The sequence below is a fragment of the Hippocampus bargibanti genome, linkage group LG09 (genome assembly GCF_051943395.1).
Source record: "Hippocampus bargibanti isolate YZ-2025 linkage group LG09, ASM5194339v1, whole genome shotgun sequence".
Classification (NCBI taxonomy): Eukaryota; Metazoa; Chordata; class Actinopteri; order Syngnathiformes; family Syngnathidae; genus Hippocampus; species Hippocampus bargibanti.
In genome coordinates, this window is record NC_142742.1 from 14,831,641 (window position 1) to 14,853,645 (window position 22,005).

At 45.3% G+C, this 22,005-nt stretch overlaps 2 protein-coding genes across 5 annotated transcripts in view; one reads left to right on the forward strand and one right to left on the reverse strand.

The window, feature by feature from the left end:
- The window catches only part of tfb1m (transcription factor B1, mitochondrial), a 62,964-nt gene that overhangs the window by 14,258 nt on the left and 26,701 nt on the right, over positions 1 to 22,005 (forward strand). The gene's annotated exons all lie outside the window — the stretch shown is intronic.
- On the reverse strand, positions 461 to 7,004 carry LOC148893761 (claudin-20). Of its 2 annotated transcripts, XM_089003627.1 has the most exons (3): positions 6,726 to 7,004; positions 5,891 to 6,123; positions 461 to 5,749 (listed from the first exon to the last, which is right to left on the reverse strand). In XM_089003627.1, the coding sequence occupies exons 2-3, from the start codon at positions 5,981 to 5,983 to the stop codon at positions 5,258 to 5,260; spliced, it is 585 nt and encodes a 194-aa protein (XP_088859753.1). In that variant the 5' UTR covers positions 5,984 to 6,123; positions 6,726 to 7,004; the 3' UTR covers positions 461 to 5,257. The 2 variants fall into 2 exon arrangements, with proteins under 2 accessions (XP_088859753.1, XP_088859752.1); XM_089003626.1 differs by having other exon boundaries at positions 463 to 6,123.

The following is a 22,005-nucleotide window of genomic DNA, read 5'->3' on the forward strand; positions in this document are numbered from 1 at the left end:
GATACCTCCAAGCAAAGGAAGGTCACCCACCGCAGCAGCATTGATAGGAACATTGCATCTCGAGTATGATCATTCGCAAGTTTAATAGCCATCAAAAACAGAGTGGTAACACCAGCAGGCTATTTACTGCAGTTTTGCTCTACATTTCAGATGCACAGATGTCTCCCTCATCCTCGCTAGCATGTCTGGTGGATTTGCCTTTTTATGCCCTACTCTTTCGGTTTTTCCACACTTATGCCAAGGTTAATTGTAGCTCATGAAGACAAAAAAATTCAAATGTAACGTTGGCTCCATCCAAAGGATAGACCCCTCCTTGGAAGTGTCGACAGTTCACCACCCTCTTGTCTAAGTTCATTTTCAGATCTGTCATTTGCGGCAACAGTAGGTGGGAGTCTTTGATTGAGAATGTAGGTTAAATACACGGAGGAGCAGGTCTTATTGGTGTGTTTCCCACAAGAGTAGCAGCTATTCGAGCTGCACTCGTGTTGCATAACAGCAAGGAATGGGAGAATGTGAAAATATTCTGTTTATTTCAGGATTTTTTTTCTCAGTTTGATGCTTGAGCTCTGACAAATTGTAATAGAGGGCACATACCTGTAAAACTGTCAATGACAATCAAATATAATAAGAATAAGAATACAAAGAAGAACAAGGAGAAAATTAATATATAGACTGCAAAACAGTATTTCAAGGCGCTGGAAAACTATCTCCTGGGTCCGTAATTTACTTTGCTTGCTGTGTGCCATGCAAAGTAGACCTGCTTTTACGATCATAGAAGATGGTGACCGTAATCCTATTTTACTCTGAAATCCAAATGCGTGCAGCATGGCGGTCTGGTAGTTAGCACCTCTCAGCTTTGGATTCAACTTCTCATCTCGGGCCTTGCTTTGTGGAGTTAGCTTGTGCTACCTGTGCCTGCCAGGTGGTTTGAATTCCTTCGCACTTTCCGAAATAATGCATGTTTGAGTTAATTGAAAACTCTAAATTGTCCAGAGATGTCTTCGCCCAAAGTCTGCTGGGATATGGTCCATTCATCCAGGGTCGCAATGAGTACAAGTGATTCAGAAAATTGATGGATGTGACGTACAAATATTGTTAATTGGATTGGATTGGCCTTTATTAGTCTCAAAGTGGAGAAATTTACATTTCACAGCAGCAAAGTGATGAAAGGAATGAAAGTAGAAAAAAGAAATACATGAGCTGCTGGAAAGGCAGCCACTCTCGCGGCGCCGTCTTGAAGTCAAAAGAACAAAAAAAAAACCTAAATAACAACAGATTGTCTCACATCTCCTGTCCCACATAAATCTGCTTCAATTCCAAGCCGCAACAGTTCCACATGCGCATCGGCACTCTGCGCTGACGCTCCTTTCTTCTTATCGCGGGCTCAAGCCATGCATCCATCCAGCGGCAGACTGTCCAACAGCACCGACCTTTCCGCTGAACAAAGCGGGGCTGTGAAGATGCTGCCCATTACAAGCGCAAAAAAAGCACAATGGCCCCTTTGGTGTCCAGCGATGGCAGTCGAATGGCACTGACATTGCTCCCATTCAAAAACAGTACTGGTATATTCATGCTGCCGAAAAGGCGCAACCGCTCAGCACAGTCTCCTCCTTGATGAATGTCATGGTCAAAAATGCTGAAAAACAATCCGTATCCTTTCCACACGACGCACAACAACACAAGGTGACAAAAGAAAACACAAAACAAGACAAAAAAAACAAAAAAAAAGCAAGGCTCATGAGAGCACTGACGGCTGCCTACTCGGGCGCCATCTTGGACTTCTTCTAATCCTCCACCCCCACCACAAAATTGCATTTTTCCAAAAATATATCCACATTTTCATAATGGATTTTACTTTAAAAAGCACATTCTTCTTTATGTTGGACAACTGCAAAATTTATCCCTCTGCTTCCTTTTCACTCCATGGAAGGTTATTATTCATGCTGTCATATCAGTGAGGAAACGCTCAGTGAGCTTGGATGCGACATTCAGAGCAGGATTCTTTTTTTTTTTTTTTCTTTTTTGAAAGCTATTTGCACACGACTATGTATTATGGATGCATACAGTCAAACCAATGGCGCTGCTCCCCAGGGTGCTGTGCAGTGTAAGAGCAGCCTGGCTGGCCGGCTGCACTTAGCTCAGCTTGTATCATCCTACAATCTGTACATTTGGAAAGACTGGTGATTGCCGTCGTCTTTACCCTGATTAGCGACACACGTAACATACACCATCAGGCGTCTTGCTTTCATAAAATAGTTTTATTAGTAAAAAATATAACTACTTGCACAAGCACATTGAGACAACTGTTTCAGAACTTGTGAGCTGCTCATCATCACAATTATGCTCTGGCAAAGTAAGAAGTGCTAAAGCATCCACAAAAATAAGCTGCAGTTTATCAAAAAAAATAAATCGATGTATTGGTACAGTTTCTATGCACATTTGTAATTTGAAATTCTTCGGACCAATTTGCACACAGGCCATTTCTAAACTAATGAAATTGCGTGCTGAAATCAAGCTGCACAGACACACACAAAGAGGAACCTCTAGCTCATAACGCCCTGCTGGAGCGGTCAGACATCATCTCCTTTTTTTCCCTTTCAGAGTCCCACTTGTGTTGTGTTTGTACCATTTGAAACAAACTGCTGCCAAAATAGAAAGAGAAAAAGGTGCATTGGAGTTCTCTTCTTATAAAGAAGATATGGTCATCATCATGGTATTGTATCTTCTATTGGAACAAGCTGAGGCGATTCCAAGTCCCTCAGCATAAACAAAAACGTAGTTATTTGTGTACAGCTACCGCACACTCTTTAATTCTCCTGAATGAATACATTTGTTGAGGAAATACCACACCCGTGTCCTCCTCATCCTCATGCTTTAGTGAATGTCACTGTGCTTTGGGAAATCAAGAATAAAGAGGATTTGAAATAACCCTTGAAAGCCGCCCTGGACTGCACAAAAGCATCTGTTTGACTTGAGACTTGGTCTGGCTAAACAAATCCATAAAACATTCACTAAAGTACAATACATAAAACACATTAGAAAAATAAAGATAAAGGATTCCGGGTCATAATAAAATGTCATCATGAGACTACAGTATTTGGCACATTCTTGAAGCGTCAGTATTAGATGATGATATGGCACATTCTTAGCATTTTTTTGTTTATTGCATTGGTTCCGGTGCCAGGGCACTGAGTTATTGTCAGCAGACCAGCTCTGTTGGAGATGCTGGGACAAGATGGTGGAAAAACCTGGTCCCAGAGCGATGCCAGCATTGGAGATGAAACCCCATAGTGATGCCTTGTGGTGTGCCGTCAGCAGCCTGCAGGTGGCGAGCTGGGCTTAGCCATCTGCTCGCACCACAGAAAGCTTGGCATTTATGAGAGAGAAGGAAGGAAGGAACTTTGCTGTACAATGCATCACTGCCAAAACCTGTCCACATTATCATAGAAAAGCGTACACGCACACCGGTAAAGCAACGTGTGAAAGCGCAACAGTGCTCTTGACATTTGAGTGGGTGAGAGAACACGTGTGTGCGTGTGTTTGTGTGTGTATGCGTGTGTGTTTGTGTGTGTGTATGTGTGTGTTTGTGTGTGTGTGTCTGCGTGTGTGTGTGTTAGGTCATGCTTTCAACATGTATCAAGAGTTTTCCCCTCTGCCATCGTATTCAAGTGATGTGTGACGGAAGCAGGACAGAGAATGTGTGTTTGTGTGGGGAAGGGACCGCGGCGATACTGATAGCCGGCAAGCGGCTCATATTTAAGACTCTTTAGACCGTCTGCAGGTGAAGCCTCCTTGCTAATGTGTTTGTAAAATGAGTCGGGTTTGGAAAATGATTCCCCCCAAAAATTGGGGGTAGGGGTGGTCAGGGCCGCCAGCCACAGAGCGAACCATTCATTCATGACTTGAGAGGCTTCACTTTTGCCTCTATACCACTCTACCCTCTGAATGCATTCAGGCACAAAAAAATAAATACATAAAACAGATCTAAACAATGTAACATGGATGCTGCCTCTTCTCATTGACTAATAAAGGGGATTAGACTAAGTCGTGTACACATAGCCTCTGATTGAAGCTTTTGGAACAATGGGACAAAGTAAAATAATAATAATAATACTGTCCTACCACAAACAAATCACTTGGCTGACAAGCACCAGCCCTCAGGCAATAATTTGGTTTCCATGGTAGCATGGAGGAGGACAGCAGGGGCGAAAACATGCAAAATAAAAACAGTATGTGTGTGCGTGTGGACAGAAACAAGTATATTTAGGAGTGGGGTAATCTAATGTCTAAAGGGGTGCTGGTGACTGTGTGTGTGTGTGTGTGTGTGTGTGTGTGTGTGTGTGTGTGTGTGTGTGTGTGTGTGTGTGTGTGTGTGTGTGTGTGTGTGTGCGTGCGCGTGTGCATGTGCGCACGTCCGTGAGTGTCTATGTGTGCATGTGTGTCAGTAATTGTTACTTTCGCCAAAATTGACAGTTTAGGGACGGGTTGTTTTCAGGATGGCACTATAAGAGTTAGACCACTCCCACATGGTCCCCTCAGGGATTCAATCTCGGTTGCCGTTCGTTTCTCTCCATCCCTACCACATTTCCACCTGCCGAGCGGAGTAGAGCAGGCATGTGTTTGTCTGCATTTGCTCAAATCCTGCCCAGCAGCCCACGTCTCCTCCTTCTCGGCTTTGAACACTTTCCACACGCTAACAGCTTTTTCAGGCACAGGCATATTGTGTGGCTGTGTCTCGGACTTCTACCGATCATCCCGATGTATCGCCACACATGACAGGCTCCACACAGCATGCTTAGCGGCAAGACATCAAAGTCACGGGAACAGCAAACAAGAATAGGGCCATATATGAAAGGACATCCACCTACTGTATTTGTCAATGGAGAGAGCTCAAAAAGATTGTGAATAGCAGCTCAGTGATTGCTTATTTTTTCTTTTGATTCAAACCTTCCTATTTGCTTAATCCATTCCTTTGGGAAACATCCCAGTGATTGACCGATGCAGATGTCTTGCATTTGGTTAGCGGCTCCCTTGGATTGTGCAGCACATCGTCGGTGCTCGTAACTCCTTCAGTCTGTTTGTTCCAAGGTGCTACTCAGAGATTACCCCCCTGCTTGTGCTTGCGAAACAGAAGAAAGACTGGAGCAAGACACAAGAGCCGCTCATATTTTCCCACCTGTGTGGCCTTAAAGCATAAACTGCGATGGTCCGCTCCTCCACCTCTCCTGTAAGCTGGTGCATCAACAACACTGCTTACCTACACGTAGTCCTGCAGGCTGTAGCCAGTCTTATTATCCAGCGGGGAGAGAGAGCAATACTGATGCTGGAGCTCCTGTTGTTGGAGCAGCTGTTGCTGCTGTTGCTGCAGGAGCAATTTGTCAGGCGGGGGTAACAGGACCAGGTCCTGGGGGCCGTGCCTCTTCCCCGAGCAGGACATGCAGAAAATGGATCCCCCCATTAGGAGGAACCCGGCTGAAACGAAGGCCACGTACACAGCGCCCCCGGGCTCAAACTTATTGCTCTCGGGCACGGTGGAGTCCAGAAAGTTGGTGATGACCTCGTTGGTAAACCAGGAAGCGGGCACCAGGCACAAAAAGCCGGCGGTAACAAAGCACCCCCCGCTGGCGATGGCCGCATGCCGCTTGGAGCGCCGTCCCCCTCCCCACCGCGTACACTTGAGTCCCAGGGACGCCAGGCACAGGCCCATGGCCGCCAGCACGCAGCTCAGCACCATGGTGGTGCGTGCAGTCTGCAAGTACGCAGGAAGCGAAAGCACGGAGTACTTCAATGTGCAGCTGAACATTCCGGTGCTGTACCACGTGCAGTCCATCCAGAGTCCCTGCATCTGGGAGATTGCCGTGATGATGTTGGAGCCCACGTCTGCGCTCACCTTCCAGTTGGGCAGCAGAGTGGCCACCATGGCACCCATGATGCCCAATAGTGCCAGCACAAATCCAAATATCTGTATGCCTGTGGACACCATGCTCCCTTGTGATGCCGAAGCCGTCAACTTCACCAGGTAGCATTCGCCGAAATCCTCCGCGTCTCCCCGCTGTCTTGGAGGCCGAGCGGCTGCCAGTCAAACCCTCGCTTCTTCTGCTCCTTGCCTGCGGCTCCACTGGTCTGGAGGAGGAGACACAAATGAGAAAAGGGACAGAGTGGCTACCTCGCGATGCGCTGCCTCCTTTCTCCCCTCATTCAGCGCAACACTGATGCACATTACTGGCTGGAAACAAAGAAGAAGCAATAAGAGCTGATTGTGCCTGACACTAGGTAGGCAAAAATAAAGAGACCTATTGTGCATGTGTGCATTTTACATGTCCTCTCATGTGACTTCCACGGTGCTGATAGCGGAGAGGGGAAAATGACAATTTGCATTGCTCAATGGTTATGTAGAATGATACCTGCAATGGCTTTACATCACCCTCCTGACATTTTAGTGGTTTTCGCGACAAACCAGTTTTTAGAATAAATAAAAATGTCATTCGCTGAAGTAATGTTACTGTAAATAAACAAATGACAGCAAACTTTCTCAGTCCACTCATACCATAAAAAAAAATATTTGATTATATTAAATGCATTCAATTATCTTGTCTCTAAAGGGGAAGTGATCACCTTCTCACGTTTTACGTCCCAGTGAAACGATCAGTCCTACCCTGGCTGCTGCTGCAGAGGTGCCACTGACGTGTCACTTTGTTCACGATGATTCCAGTAAACGCACTTACACGGGTTGCACGCTGAATGACGCCCAGTTGTTGAAGAGGGGACGATGTGGACAATTCAGTCCGTACCGCAGCTCCGTTTGAGACATCCATCTCCTTAGCAACAGCAGAAGAGAGCACACCCCAGCCTGAAGGACCACACAGACTGGACCGGAGTGTGCTGCGGAGGAAGAGCCGCGGTGCTTTGGCGCTCTGTATTCCTGATCGCTCCTCCACCCGCCCCCTTCTCGCTTCTCGCCTCTCTCTCCTCCCCGGTGTGTGTGTGTGTGTGTGTGTGTGTGTGTGTGTGTGTGTGTGTGTGTGTGTGTGTGTGTGTGTGTGTGTGTGTGTGTGTGTGTGTGTGTGTGTGTGTGTGTGCGCGCACGTGTGTGTTTGTACGGCTATACTTGTGAGGTCCACAATGATTTTATACCATACGTAGTGAGGACATTTTTGACTTGTGAGGACCGTTAGGTCGGTCCTCACAAGTTTTTCATTGAAAAGGCTTCTAGAAGGTCTAATATGCATCTCTCAAAGCTGCTCACCGTCAGAATAACTTAGCCTGTGACTGTAAAGTGTCCTTGAGAGTTTTGAAAGGTGCTCATAACTTAAATATATTTTTATGATTATTTTCAGGGAGGTCCTCACAAACGCATCAACATTCATTTTGTGTGTGTATTTTTATTTCACTTGGATACACACACTTTGGACTCTCTACCGCCATCTTTTGGATTTTTAGATATTTATGTTCCAGCAAAATTCAAACTGGAGAAAACAGTCTCATGGGGTTATTAGAAAGTAAAACTGATTCATTTTCATTACATGTAATATTTGTCTAAGTTTAATTAATTTTTTAACAAAACATAATGTTCTGAAATAGAAGTCGTTTTGTGAACCCAACATTGGAATATGGCCTCAGACCCATCCAAAATTATACCTTAAGTCAAACCACTGAAAAAAATACATTGAATGAACAGGTTTAAAAAATTAGATAGAGTGGAGAAATTTACATTTGCTTCATGTTCATTCCATGAATGACATACTGAGCAAAGTTTATGTTGTCATTTTATAACTCCACATTTGTAATTAGAAGTGTACATTTCTAACAGTAAGGTAAGACCTATGTGAGTATTTTACTGGGTTTTATATTCTGATGTATGAGTGATGGAACTATTATTTACTCTTATATTTAGGGCATCAGTCTCATCTTTTGCAAAATACATACAAGGACAGAGGTGGCAGAATAAATGTGTACTCAACTGTCTTGTTACTTTTAAAAAACATCACAGAAAAAAGGGGCACTTGAGTAAAAGTAAATACATACATCGTGAAAGAAGCACAAGGACTGAGTCATTGGTAAGTAACTTCTTGTTTGTATTCAAATTAGCACATTAAACAGAAATAGTAAAGTGATATTCTATTTCAAAAGTTGTCCCTGGGTGCGAGTGCGGATGGACCTTAAAGCAATAAGTTAAATAAATAAATAAATAAATAAATAACTAAATAAATAAATAAATAAATAAATAAATAAATAAATAAATGGATGTGTGGGGCGTGTGGGTCGATGGATGATGAATGAATGAAGTGACAGCTGTAAGCATATTTACACCCTTTGGCGGTCCCAATGATGATCATGTAGTTCTCTTGGTCAACAAGATTGGGGCCAGAGTTGAGGGAGCATTTGCTGACATGTTCAGTTGGGTCTTCTGCGGGTTAAAAAAAATATATATAAGCGAGAAAGTTGTGATGAGATTAACATGATAAATAGCACAATACGTAATAATACGTTTCAAAATTGTACAGATGACGGCTGAAGAAACCTTCTCATCGATGGACCACTCCTGTACGACAGAGCTTACACAGACGTAATAATACGTAATAAGTAAAGTGGTTAACCACCTCTCCCAGAACACACAATAATATATTTTGGCTGTTAAAAGAATAATTTGCACGTTTCAAGCAGCATGTGTGTGTGGTACTTGTCGAGCCATTCAAAATGAAATAAAGACTTACCTTCAAGATATGCAAGAGGGCCTCACCTGCATTTCCCAGCTTCTGCAAAGGTGCAACAGCTGATGGTAACAACCCTGGCAAAAACAGCATATTCAGATGTTGGGGGAGGAGAAGAAAAACTATTTGAACTATATCATGTTAGTCCTACATAAGCATGATTTGTGCCAAACAGCAATACAGACCATTACTGGATGAACTGCATTTTTTTATCAAGACATTACGACTTTCTTATGACAGTACAGTATATATAACCCGACTGCACTCAAATAAATACTGATATATTTATTCACAATGAATGTCTTTTGTGGTGGTTTTAAATTGATTTAGCAGTTTTCATAAGCTAGAGTGCCTGACAAAAGTCTTGCTGCTTATCCAAGTTGTAGGAACAACAAATAAGAACTTGACTTGGAGTTCATCAATTGGAATCACAAATGGCTTATATGAAAGGCAATGCACATTATATCAAAATAAAGTTTTGGACAGAAAGGTCAGATTTTGCTTGGACAAAAGTCTTGTCGCATACAAAAATAATGTAGAAATTATACATATATTTCATTTTGAATACACAAATATGCTACAATAACGTCAGAACATAAAGTCTTGATGCATTAGAAAAAGAATTCATATTGTGTATGGCTCTTGTGAGCTTGGAGGACTGCATACATACGTCTCGGCAAGGACTCAATTAATTTATTGATGAAGTCATCTGGAATGGCAAACAAAACAGTCTTGCAGGACTCCCAGAGTTCATCAAGATTCTTCGGTTTCATCTTCCAAGCTTTCTTCTTCATCTTACCCCAGACATGTTCAATAACATTCATGTCTGGTGACTGGGCTGGCCAATCCTGGAGCACCTTGACCTTCGCTTTCAGGAACTTTGATGTGGATGAGAAGGAGCACTGTTGCAGAATTTGCCCTCTCTTGCAGTTTGGAATGTAACGAGCAGCAAGAATTTCTTGATTCTTCATGCACACCCCCATACTGGATGTAACCCCAAACCATGATTTTTCCTCCACCAAACGACTGTTTTCTAGGTGAATCTTGGATCTAAAGAGTTTGATGTTTCTCTTTATTTGTAAGTAGGTTCGTTGTGAGATCTCCCAGGCAGGTGACATGCAGAGATTGATCATGGTGTGGAGTCGAGCAAGTCGTGCTGTCAAACTCTGTGCGATGCTGAGCAGGTGTCTGCGAGCTGCATGTGTCTGGGTCTGAGAATGTTCTTCTTGTTGCCAGTCAGCGAGTTTAGTGGCAGGGCAGCCTCGGCACAGTTCGGGATGAAGCGGCGGTAGAAATTTACCATCCCGAGGAATTGTTGTAATTGGGTTACCGTCTCGGGTGTGGGAAAGTCACGGATAGCCTGCACCTTGCCAGGTAGAGGACGTACTCCTTTGCCATCGACTAGGTGGCCGAGGAACTTGATCTTGGGTTGCCCAGAAACGCACTTGTCGGAGGTGACGACCAGGCCGTGCTCGTCCAGACGCTTGAAGACCGTTTTCAGGTGCTGCAGGTGCTCCTCTTGGGAGTCGCTGGCGATGAGGATGTCGTCGATGTAGGCACAGCAGAAGTCAAGACCGCGGAGGACAGAGTCGATGAAGCATTGAAAAGTCTGAGAGGCGTTCCGGAGGCCGAATGGCATGCGCAAGAACTCCAACGAGCCAAATGGGGTGGTGACGGCCGTCTTCGACACATCCTCTTTCGCGACAGGGATGTGGTGGTAGGCTCTTACCAGATCGACGGTGGAGAACACTGTTTGTCCGTGGAGGAAGGACACGCAGTCGTGGATGTGAGGAAGAGGGTAGCGGTCAGGAACTGTGACAAAATTCAGCGCACGGTAGTCACCGCGGGGACGCCAGTCGCCCACCTTCGCCATGGGGACCATGTGCAGCAGGGAGGCCCATTTACTGTCCGATGGACGGATAATACCGAGCTGAAGCATGTGGTTGAATTCGGCTTCAGCAATCCGTTGTTTCACTGGGGCAAGGCGGCGAAAGCGTTGAAACTTCGCGGGACCAGCGGTCACCATGTGGTGAACAATGACGGGGGCAGGTAGGGTCGTCCGACTGGTGTTGGTTAGGTCGGTTGCGGCTTGGGCTGCACTCTCGAATGGTGATTACGGCAGCGTTCTCGACTGTGGCTGTATTCCCGGATTTCGGTTCGCAGGGCACGCATCTCGTCGATGAGCAGTTGGAGAGCATCAGTCGAGGGCCCTGGCGTCGGAGGAAGCTGCATGGCAGAAACGGTAGGCTGCCGCGCGTACGCCTCTGCAACTTTGTCGGCGAGGGCGACCAACTCCTGCAAGGTGGAGTCAGGTGGTGTTGTTGCCAGGACTGCTTGGATCATCGGGGGCAGCTTCTCTATGAAGATGTTCCGCAGGAAAAAACGAGCCGGATGCGCTCAGAAGAGCCGTTAGGAGGTGAGCCGTTCTGGGAGGTGCACACGTCTGCAGCTCCGGGTCGTTCGGCCACACGGAAAGGCCAGGTACGAAGAAGGTCGATCACCAGACATGGGGGGCATTGACATTTGAGTCAGTCGATGGAGACTGTATCCTCGCGGCCGTTGATTTGAATCCAGAACGTCTTCTCACCACGGGAGAGGACGGAATACGGGCCAACGTAAGGGGGCTGGAGGGGCTTGCGCACCCGATCACACCGCATGAAGACATGCGTACATGTCTGGAGTGCGGGATCCACCTGCGTCGGTCGGTACGATGTTCGCGGCGGCCAGGGCCGCAGAGCCAGCGCAAACTGCCGGAGGCGGGTGAGCAGATCATTGACGTCGATAGTCGTTGCGTCGGTCAGGTTGAGCAGCTCACCAGGCAGTTGTAAACTGGTGCCATATACCAGCTCCGCTGGAGTCGAGTTGATGTCGGGTTTTAGCGTGGAGCGGATGCCCAGCAACACTGGAGGCAGGTTATCCACCCAGTGTTCGGCATTGTCGGAAGACATCAGGGAGGCCTTCAGTTGGTGATGGAAGCGCTCAACCATGCCGTTCGCAGCTGGGTGGTAGGCCGTCGTCCGGTGTCTTTCATATCCCAGAAACTTGCACAGCTTGCCAAATAGTGCAGACTCGAACTGGGCTCCACGATCGGTGGTGATGGACTTCAGTGATCCAAAGCGGGCGACCCAGTGTTGGAGGAAGGCACCGACAACAGCTTCGAACCCGCAGTCGGACAAGGGAAGGGCTTCGCACCATCGGGTGAAACGGTCAATGCAAGTCAACAAGTACCGGAAGCCACGGGAGGGGGGAAGGAGTCCGACAAGATCTATGTGGACTTGACTGAACCGGCCGTTCGGCGTGTCAAAAATTCCCACGGGTGACTTCGTATGGCGCTGGTCCTTTGAGCGTTGGCATCGTAGACAGCCGCGCACCCAGTCTCGCGCATCCCTCTGCAGTCCTTTCCAGGAAAACCTTTTCGCCAGCAACTTGGTCGTACCACAAATTCCAGGATGAGAGAGACTGTGCAGAGAGTTGAACACCTTTCGCCGGAAGGAGTCTGGAACCAGTGGTCGAGGGACGCCGTCGGACTGGACGTACAGGATCGTGCAGCCAGAGTTAGGGAGAGGGACAGCGATGATGTTGGGGTCGTTGGCATGGTCGGTCAGACCTTCTCGTACCTGGGCTGCTGCCATCTCGTCGTAGTCAAGACCGTCTGGGAACTGGATCTCGTTGATCTCACCCCAAGAAAGGGCGTCTGCGACCTCGTTTTGAGCCCCCTGGACGTGGCGAAACTCAAGGTCAAATTGCGAGAGGTAGTCCAAGTGCCAAACTTCTCGCTCCAGGTACTTCGTCGATGCCGAGGGGATGGCGGAGAGGAGTGGCTTGTGGTCGGTAAAGATGATGACACGGCCACCCTCGATGAAGTGCCGGAAGTGCTTCACGCTAAGGTAGACGCCAAGAAGTTCCCGGCCAAAGGTGGAGTACCGGCGTTCGGCCGGCTGGAGGGCCTTGGACAAGAAGGCGATGGGTCGAGAGTCACCATTAAAGCCGTCGTGGAGAACCGCACCGATTGCAACCGTGGAGGCGTCAACCATGAGAGACAACTGACCATCGGGGCTTGGGTGAGCTAGGAGTGTTGCATAGGAAACGAGATCCTTCAGCCGTTGAAAAGCCTTTAATTGCTCGGAGAGGTCGACAGCAATGTTCTTCTTCTTGTTGCCAGTCAGCGAGTTTAGTGGCAGGGCAGCCTCGGCACAGTTCGGGATGAAGCGGCGGTAGAAGTTTACCATCCCGAGGAATCGTTGTAATTGGGTTACCGTCTCGGGTGTGGGAAAGTCACGGATAGCCTGCACCTTGCCAACTAGAGGGCCTACTCCTTTGCCATCGACTAGGTGGCCAAGGAACTTGATCTTGGGTTGCCCAGAAACACACTTGTCGGAGTTGACAACCAGGCCGTGCTCGTCCAGACGCTTGAAGACCATTTCCAGGTGCTGCAGGTGCTCCTCTTGGGAGTCGCTGGCGATGAGGATGTCGTCGATGTAGGCACAGCAGAAGGCCGGAGGCCAAATGGCATGCGCAGGAACTCAAACGAGCCAAATGGGGTAGTGACGGCCGTCTTCGACACATCCACTTTCGCGACAGGGATCTGGTGGTAGGCTCTTACCAGATCGACGGTGGAGAACACTGTTTGTCCGTGGAGGAAGGACACGCAGTTGTGGATGTGAGGAAGAGGGTAGCGGTCAGGAACTGTGACAAAATTCAGCGCACGGTAGTCACCGCGGGGACGCCAGTCGCCCACCTTCGCCATGGGGACCATGTGCAGCGGGGATGCCTATCTACTGTCCGATGGACGGATAATACCGAGCTGAAGCATGTGGTTGAATTCGGCTTCGGCAATCCGTTGTTTCGCCGGGGCAAGGCGGCGAAAGCGTTGAAACTTCGCGGGATCAGCAGTAACAATGTGGTGAACAACGTCGGGGGCAGGTAGGGTCGTCCGACTGGGGTTGGTCAGGTCGGTTGCGGCTTGGGCTGCGCTCTCGAATGGGGCCGCGTCCGTGATTACGGCGGCGTTCTCGACTGTGGCTGCGTTCCCGGATTTCGGTTCGCGGGGCACGGATCTCGTCGATGAGCAGTTGGAGAGCATCAGTCGAGGGCCCTGGCGTCGGAAGAAGCTGCATGGCAGAAACGGTAGGCTGCCCCGCGTACGCCTCCACAACTTTGTCGGCGAGGGCGGCCAACTCCTGCAAGGTGGAGTCGGGTGGGTTGTTGCCAGGACTGCTTGGATCATCGGGGACAGCTTCTCTATGAAGACAGGAAACTCTGGTCCTTGATGCTGTTGCCCGCCACCGTCTCGAGGCATTGCAGGAGCTGGGAGGGCCGGCTGTCTCCCAGCTCGACGTCATGCCTCAAGGCTGTGTACCTCATGTGTTTCATGAGGGTGGTGTGCCTCAGGATTTCCTGTTTCAGGGCCGCGTAAGGATTCTCGGCCGGAGGGTCAAAGATGACTCGGCCCACACGACCAGCCAACTCCGGAGTGAGGGCTGCGACCACATAGTGGAATTTGCTGGTCTCCTGGGTGATGGCACGGTTGACGAATTGGGAGTCAACCACTTGGAACTCCAGAGCTCCATGTCATCGTGCCTGGGGTGGAAGGGGGGGGGGGTTTGAGGGAGACGGCGGAAATCTGGTCTCTTTCCATTAGGAGAGTTGATTGGGCTGAGGAGGAGAAGAAAAAAAATCCTCCTGGCTGGCTCGCCAATAAAGATGTTTCTCTTTATTTGTAAGTAGGTTTGTTGTCAGATCTCCCAATCTCCCAGGCAGGTGACACGCAGAACTTGATCGTGGCGTGGAGTCGAGCAAGTTGTGCTGTGAAACTCCGTGTGATGCTGAGCAGGTCTCTGCGAGCTGCGTGTCTGTCTGGGTCTGAGTCCGAGATGAGTCTGATTCTCTCTGTCCCGCAACGGCTACTTTTATATAATTTTCAAGCGTGTGACATGTGTCAGGCTGAGACGCACTTCAAGGAGACCAAGGGCTTGAAAGACATCAAAGCCGCGGTGCGCACCGGTGACGCCACAGGTCCATGTGGGTTCCAACAGGTCTTCTGCAGTATTTGCGGCGATTGGGATGCAGTTCAATGGACGATTCATCAGAAAAATCAACCTTCTGCTACTTTTCCACTGTCCATCGTTTCTGCAAGCTGTGGGCTTGAGCAAATGCAACACGATTGTTTCGTTGTCTTCTGTTTAATGCTAGTTTCTGAGCACAAACTAGGCCATAGAGACCACTGCGTGAGAGAAGTCCACAAACTGTCCTTGTAGATCAGGGGTGGGCAAACTTATTGACTGGCGGGCCATAATGGGTTCTAAAATTTGACAGAGGGGCCGGCCAGGCCAGGAGCATATGGAGGCAGTGTTTGGGCCGGATATACTAAAGCATTAAATGCAGTGTGTGCGAACCTCAGCACAGTAAGCACACTACAACCCAATTTATTAAATGTCTTTCTAACGTGGAAAATAGCCCTTAGCAGTTCAAACATTTGCCTCATGGAATATGCAAGATATGGCATTTACATACTATTTCGCGGATACCTGGAATATAAGGCCAGCAACTTTTCAGAGTTGTCTGCCCTGGTGTCCGCTAGCTTTTTGTCATGAGTCAGTTTTTACTATAATTTGGACAAGTTCGGTGGGCCGGATTAAAAATCCTGACGGGCCGTATGTGGCCCGCGGGCCGTCGTTTGCCAATGTCTGGTATAAGCCATAATAATCAAAATTCTCACAAATAAAACCTCAAAATATCTTGCAAATCATGTTATGAGTAAATAATATATTCATTTCACCTTTTAAATTGAATCACTTAAACGAATGAATGTTTTCACAAGATTCAAATTTTCTGAGTTTTACCTGTATATGATCAACTTCTCTGAAACAAGAATATGCGTCAAGGATCCTCAGTCTTGGGCTTGACCTTGCATATTTCTTGGAGTTTGATGTGGTCTTGTTGGCTCTCTGTAATTTGTGAAGCTAGAAAAAACCCCAAGCAACAAATTTAGCCATCAAAAGATGCAGTGTCACTGGCCGTTGTGTCAATTACTATTTGCCACTTAAATTTGCTCATGCAACATTGATACTAAGGCCTACATTATCCAGGAAATTTAATTCGTAAAAAAAGCTTCATTGTCAACAATCCACAACATTGTTCAATTATGCAACACTGTTCACAAACTATGTAACACAAGTAAATATTAGATTTAGATTTAAGGCTAGCGTTGGGCTGAAATCCTAAAGTCAAAACGTAACTAACATTCACGTCTATTAGACAAAAGTACTATTGCACTCGAAAATACTAAATGAAATCCAATACACCTCTCTATAAAGTGCTATTGTGTAGATAGATATGCATACACACTGCATAGATAATGATGTAACTGTTAATGCTAACGTTAGCTGAACACACGTTTTTAGCTTGCATGAACCTAATTTGAATGTCGAACTTAGCGTTACCTAATATAGCAACGCGGGTGTCAATATATCGCAAAAGTTAAACGGAAATTACCTTTTAATATTCCGGCTGCGATGTAATCCAGTCCATCTTCTTTCATGTTGATAGTGATTCTTTTCAGGAGCGAATGATATGTGTTGTGTTCACCAACGAGCCGGCTCTCTGTGCGTGAACGACGGGGAGGCGGCTAATTTTTTTTCAAATGAAAGTGAGATGGGGCCTGTGTCCGAGGTTCATGATCTACACCAGTGGTTGTTAAACTCAAATTCAAAGAGGGCCAATATTAAAAAAAGAAAATTGTCGAGGGCCAGACCATTTTTTTCAAAATTAATTTGTTTGTTTTTATTATCTTTAACATACAGTCAACTAATGTACTTTATTAACTATCCTAATAAATTACAACTGAATTTTTGCTTAAATACTGAAATCAGAATAGGTTTAAGAAAATAATAAAAACAAAAACTGAAAAAAACATCAGGCTTCTATATCTTTAACTTTATTCATTCTAATTGTAATTTAAATCATTTCATCACAGACATCACATCAAGGCCAACACCTAAACTATATCTCTTTCAACTTTGAATAGACGATGCCACCAGTAAATAAAATAATATTTATCCATTTTAGTTTTTTTTCACTGCTCAGTTACTCTGGTGATGCACAAGTATACAAGCTGAATACTTGGCATCGCTTTTACATGCAAGTGCATCAATTTCTGGAGTCTGGCTCTGCACAGAGAATTCAAATTGTAGACACCTTTCGCGGTACATGTGCTGTAACATGGGGCGGCGGGCCAGATGTAATACATATTTGAAATCATTTCGCGGGCCAAATATAATTGTAGTGCAGGCCAAAATTGGCCCGTGGGCCTGAATTTGACATGTCTAATCTACATGATTTGTCTGCAAAACTGAGGGATTGCCTATGAAATGAATGTTCAAACCATGCTGTTGCAGACAAATGAGTTGTGCTAAATGGTGCTAAATGTATTGAGCTCAAGAGCTCACATTTGAAAACACATATTGATGAAAAGGTTTCTTCAGCTGTTCTTCAGCATTTTGCTTCATGCCGGACGTTTCGCTTCATCTCCAAGAAGCTTCGTCAGCTTCTTGGAGATGAAGCGAAACGTCCGACACCTTCAAAGAAGTACAGATGACGGCTGAAGAAACCTTTTCATCGATGGACCACTCCTGTACGACTGAGAGCTTACACAGACATAAAACACATATTAATCATTTTCTGCAATCATTGTCATTGTCCAGTGTCCATGCTGTAAACACTAGGGGGGTAATTAAATATTTGTCCATGTGGCAACATGTAGCCGATCGTCTCGTTCCTCCGAGAAACTTAATGATGCATGTGAGAGGTCGTGGTGACAGTCAAGGAGTTAAAGGAGTTAGGAGTAAAAAGGGCAACTGCAAACTCCGAATTGGGTTGTGTACAAGATTCTGACCCGGATGAAGGCCCTAGTATTAGTGTTGGGGAAAATAAAGCAAAGACGATGACCTTAAGGCAACATAGTGAAAGCTATCTTTCGTATGGATTTATTTTGATCGGCAATGAGACAACACCTTCTCCATTATGCCTGTTGCGTGGCGAGAAGCTGCCTTTCCAGCAGCTCATGTATGTTGTTTTTCTACTTTCATTCCTTTCATCACTTTGCTGCTGTGAAATGTAAATTTCTCCACTGTGAGACTAATAAAGGCAAATCCAATCCAACAGCGCCATGGTGCCGAGCAATTTGAAAGAGTAGTTGAAACTAGCCAAAGAGTAGAGGTGAGCATTTGTGAACAGCAGTATGGGTTCATGCCAAAAACGAGTACGGCAGATGCAGTGCTATGTGACATTGTTGTTACGAGTTATTAAAAGTTGATATTGAACACAATTTATCATACCCCCCTTCAAAACAGACCTCAATCAAAGTTTAAAAAAAGCTGTGGCAATTTTGATCATCAGTTGAGGTCTGTTCTCACGCTCTAACCTTACTGTCTTCCCCTCCGCCACTCCCGGCCACTTTCTGCAACTGTGTCTGTCTCTAATTCCCATCCCCCACTCGTTTAGAAATCAATGAGCAGACTGCCAACAAGCTAAAAAACAGTCACTGCTTTGGACATTGAAACTGTATCTTATGAATTGCATCTTATAAATAAATATTTTCATTGCACTTCCATCTTAGCGTTGGATAATTATGCTGCTCTAAGAATAATTATACATTTTCATGTGAGTTTTTAAACCATGATATTAAGTTGAAAAAATGTGTTGATTATGTTGTGGGTCATTTTTACCTGTATTTCTACAGTCCAAACCATCTCAGTCTGGCCTTTCTGACATTCTCTCCAAGGCCTCTAATATGGCTTGTCCCTCTGATAATCTCATTCCTGATCCTATCCAACCTGTTCACTCCCAAAGAAAACCTCAACATCTTCAGCTCTGCTACCTCCAGCTCTGCTTCCTGTCTTTTCTTCAGTGGCACTTAAGGACCAATTATAATTTTCCATGTTAGTTTAATACATATAGTTTTATTTGCTGTACCTATGTTAGAGGTATGTGACATTGGAGTTCATATAGTTTAATTAAAACACGATGTTGCTCAAAACGTATCGTTCTCAGCCTTAAAATATACCTCAATCAAAGTTGAAAAAATGCCGTGGGAGAATTCTCAGTGAGACTTGGTGACTGTTGCACTACCCCTCCCCCACTTAATTAGTGACACAGAGACTGTGCGCGTCTCCCCGCCTACGCAGCGCGGATGAAGAAAAAAAAAAGATTCTGCACTCTATTGCAATGCCGAAATAGTAGTTGAAACTAGCCAAAGAGTAGAGGTGAGCATTTGTGAACAGCAGTATGGGTTCATACATCTTATGAATTGTCAAGAATAATTATAAATTTTCATGTGAGTTTTTAAACCATGATATTATGTTGAAAAAATGTGTTGATTAAAGAAAGAGTAGTTGAAACGAGACAAAGAGTAGAGATGAGCATTTGTGAATGTGTTCATGCCAAATGTGAATGTGTTCATGCCATAAAGAATACGGCAGATGCAGTGCTATGTGACATTGTTGTTACTAGTTATTAAAAGTTGATATTGAACACAATTTATCATACCCCCCTTCAAAACAGACCTCAATCAAAGTTTAAAAAAAGCTGTGGCAATTTTGATCATCAGTTGAGGTCTGTTCTCACGCTCTAACCTTACTGTCTTCCCCTCCCCCACTCCCGCCCACTTTCTGCAACTGTCTGTCTCTAATTCCCATCCCCCACTCGTTTAGAAATCAATGAGCAGACTGCCAACAAGCTAAAAAAACAGTCACTGCTTTGGACATTGAAACTGTATCTTATGAATTGCATCTTATAAATAAATATTTTCATTGCACTTCCATCTTAGCGTTGGATAATTATGCTGCTCTAAGAATAATTATACATTTTCATGTGAGTTTTTAAACCATGATATTAAGTTGAAAAAATGTGTTGATTATGTTGTGGGTCATTTTTACCTGTATTTCTACAGTCAAATAATAGTTGACATCAGCAACAACTGCATCTGAGATCTTGTAAATATACTTGAAAAGAAACAACATATTTTCTATCCTCTTCTTTTCCTTTGGGCTTTTTCCTTCAGGGGACGCCACAGCAAATCGGTGTCCTCCATCTAACCCAGTTTTGTGCATCGTCTTCTCTCACACCAGCTATCTTCATGTCCTCTTTGACAACATCCAGAAACCTCCTCTTTGGTCTTCCTCTCGGTCTCCTGCCTGGCAGTTCAAGGCTCAGCATCCTCCTCCCGATATAATCACTCTATCTCTCCTCTGGACATGTCCAAACCATCTCAGTCTGGCCTCTCTGACTTTCTCTCCAAAGCCTCTAATATGGCTTGTCCCTCTAATGTACTCATTCCTGATCCTATCCAACCTGGTCACTCCCAAAGAAAACCTCAACATCTTCGGCTCTGCTACCTCACGCTCTGCTTCCTTTCTTTTCTTCAGTGCCACTGTCACCACGGTTTTATACACCTTTCCTTTCATCCTAGCTGAAACCCTTCTATTACACACCACACCTGACAAATACTGAGGAGACATCATCCCCACAGCTTCAGAAATTTACTGGGAAGTTCTCCTGAAGTTTATCTACACATGGCGGTAAATTGAATTTGTCACGTGATATAATGACTTTGCAGTCTTTCATTCATCTTCAGTACCACATGCGTCCTCTGATTCTTCTCAGATCCTCCTCCAGGTAGTCTTCCAGGATAGACTTGCATATTCCATGCATACCTACATTTTACATCATAGGCTGCCCACATTTTCATGACATATTTGCCAGGTTTATTGAGCAAGTGCTGTCTGAAAGTTGTCAAATCAGATCACATGAGATGTGTGGAATTTCTTTTGAGACATTGTTTCTTGAAAGATTGGCTTTACATACTCTTCATCCCACAGACTTTCAGTTGCTTCTCCCCATGACCTGTGCACTCTGGCTAATAACTGAATTCCGTGGTATGCATGCAAGTCAGTCTGATCCAATGGCTTCAATTTCTCTTGAAATACATGCTTCCCCTCCAAATTTGTCTTTTCCTGGAGAATCTTTTCTATTGGCGAGGACATGGACAGCTGAAATGCCGATTGAAGAACATCAGGTGTAATTTTGATCACAACAGAAGATGATATTCTGCCTTGACTTTGGTGTGGTGATGTTGCATGACCATTTTATCTCACCATCCTTGTCCCCTCTGCGGCTGATGATTCCCGCTTTCCTTGGTTTTTATCGAAGAGAGAGACAGCAGTAGAACTGTCCTCTGTCATCCTTGTCGTTGGATGCATTACGAAACTTATTCAAACTCTGCAATGTAACTTATTTTGCTGTACATCTTGTGAAGCTTGTTTTTGGTGTTGGTTGAAGAGATAACATTGGATTGGATTGAATGGACCTTTATTCGTCTCGCAGTGGAGAAATGACATGAGGATGGTGACACGTCAAATCAGAGAATGTTCCTGCTCTCTATACATCTGGCTCTCTGGCAGTTAAAACAAAGTACTGTTCATTAAATATGCTTTTTTGGATATGAACAGCTGTTTGCCCACATTGCAGTGGATGGGTCAAAATGCTTTAAGAAAAGCTGTGTCAATTTTGATAATTATTTTTACCATTTGGTCATGAATGTGAGGCCTATTTTCACACTGTAAAACCTTCGGTTCAACTGTGTGACTGTCTGCAATTCCCATCCGCCATAAAACTGCACATACAAAAAAAGTCAATTGTTTTATTTTGCCTTGGGCATTGAAACTATGAAACTAACTACTATGTATATCTTATGAATGGCATTAAATAAGTAAATAATTGTGTTTCATAACACCCACATATCAGCGTTTGATAATTATGCTTCTCTAAGAATAATTATTCTTTTTCGTGTTAGTTTAATACATATAGTTTTATTTGCTGTATTTATGTTAGAGGTATGTGTGATTGGAGTTCATACAGTTTAATTAAAACACAATCTTGCTCAAAATGTATCATTCTCAGCCTTGAAATACAATAGACCTCAATCAAAGTTGAGTTGTTGTAAACCTTCACTGTTAGACAGAGTGACTCTGCATACCCCTCCCCCACGTATTAGTGCACTGAGACTTTCTGCAGGATGGCGCCCACACTTTGATCAAGCAATTAAGAGCGCTCAGGCTCCAGGACGCCATGCGCACTGCGCATGAACAAAGTTTTTTTTGCAGCCCCCCCCCCCCCCCCCCCCCCAGGACACTCTTACAGTGCGTGTTCATCAATTTAATAAACTGCGAGCGCACAACCAGCCCATCAGCCCAAAGGAGTGAACGAATAAGATTTCGGAATTAAATCAGGTAAGGAA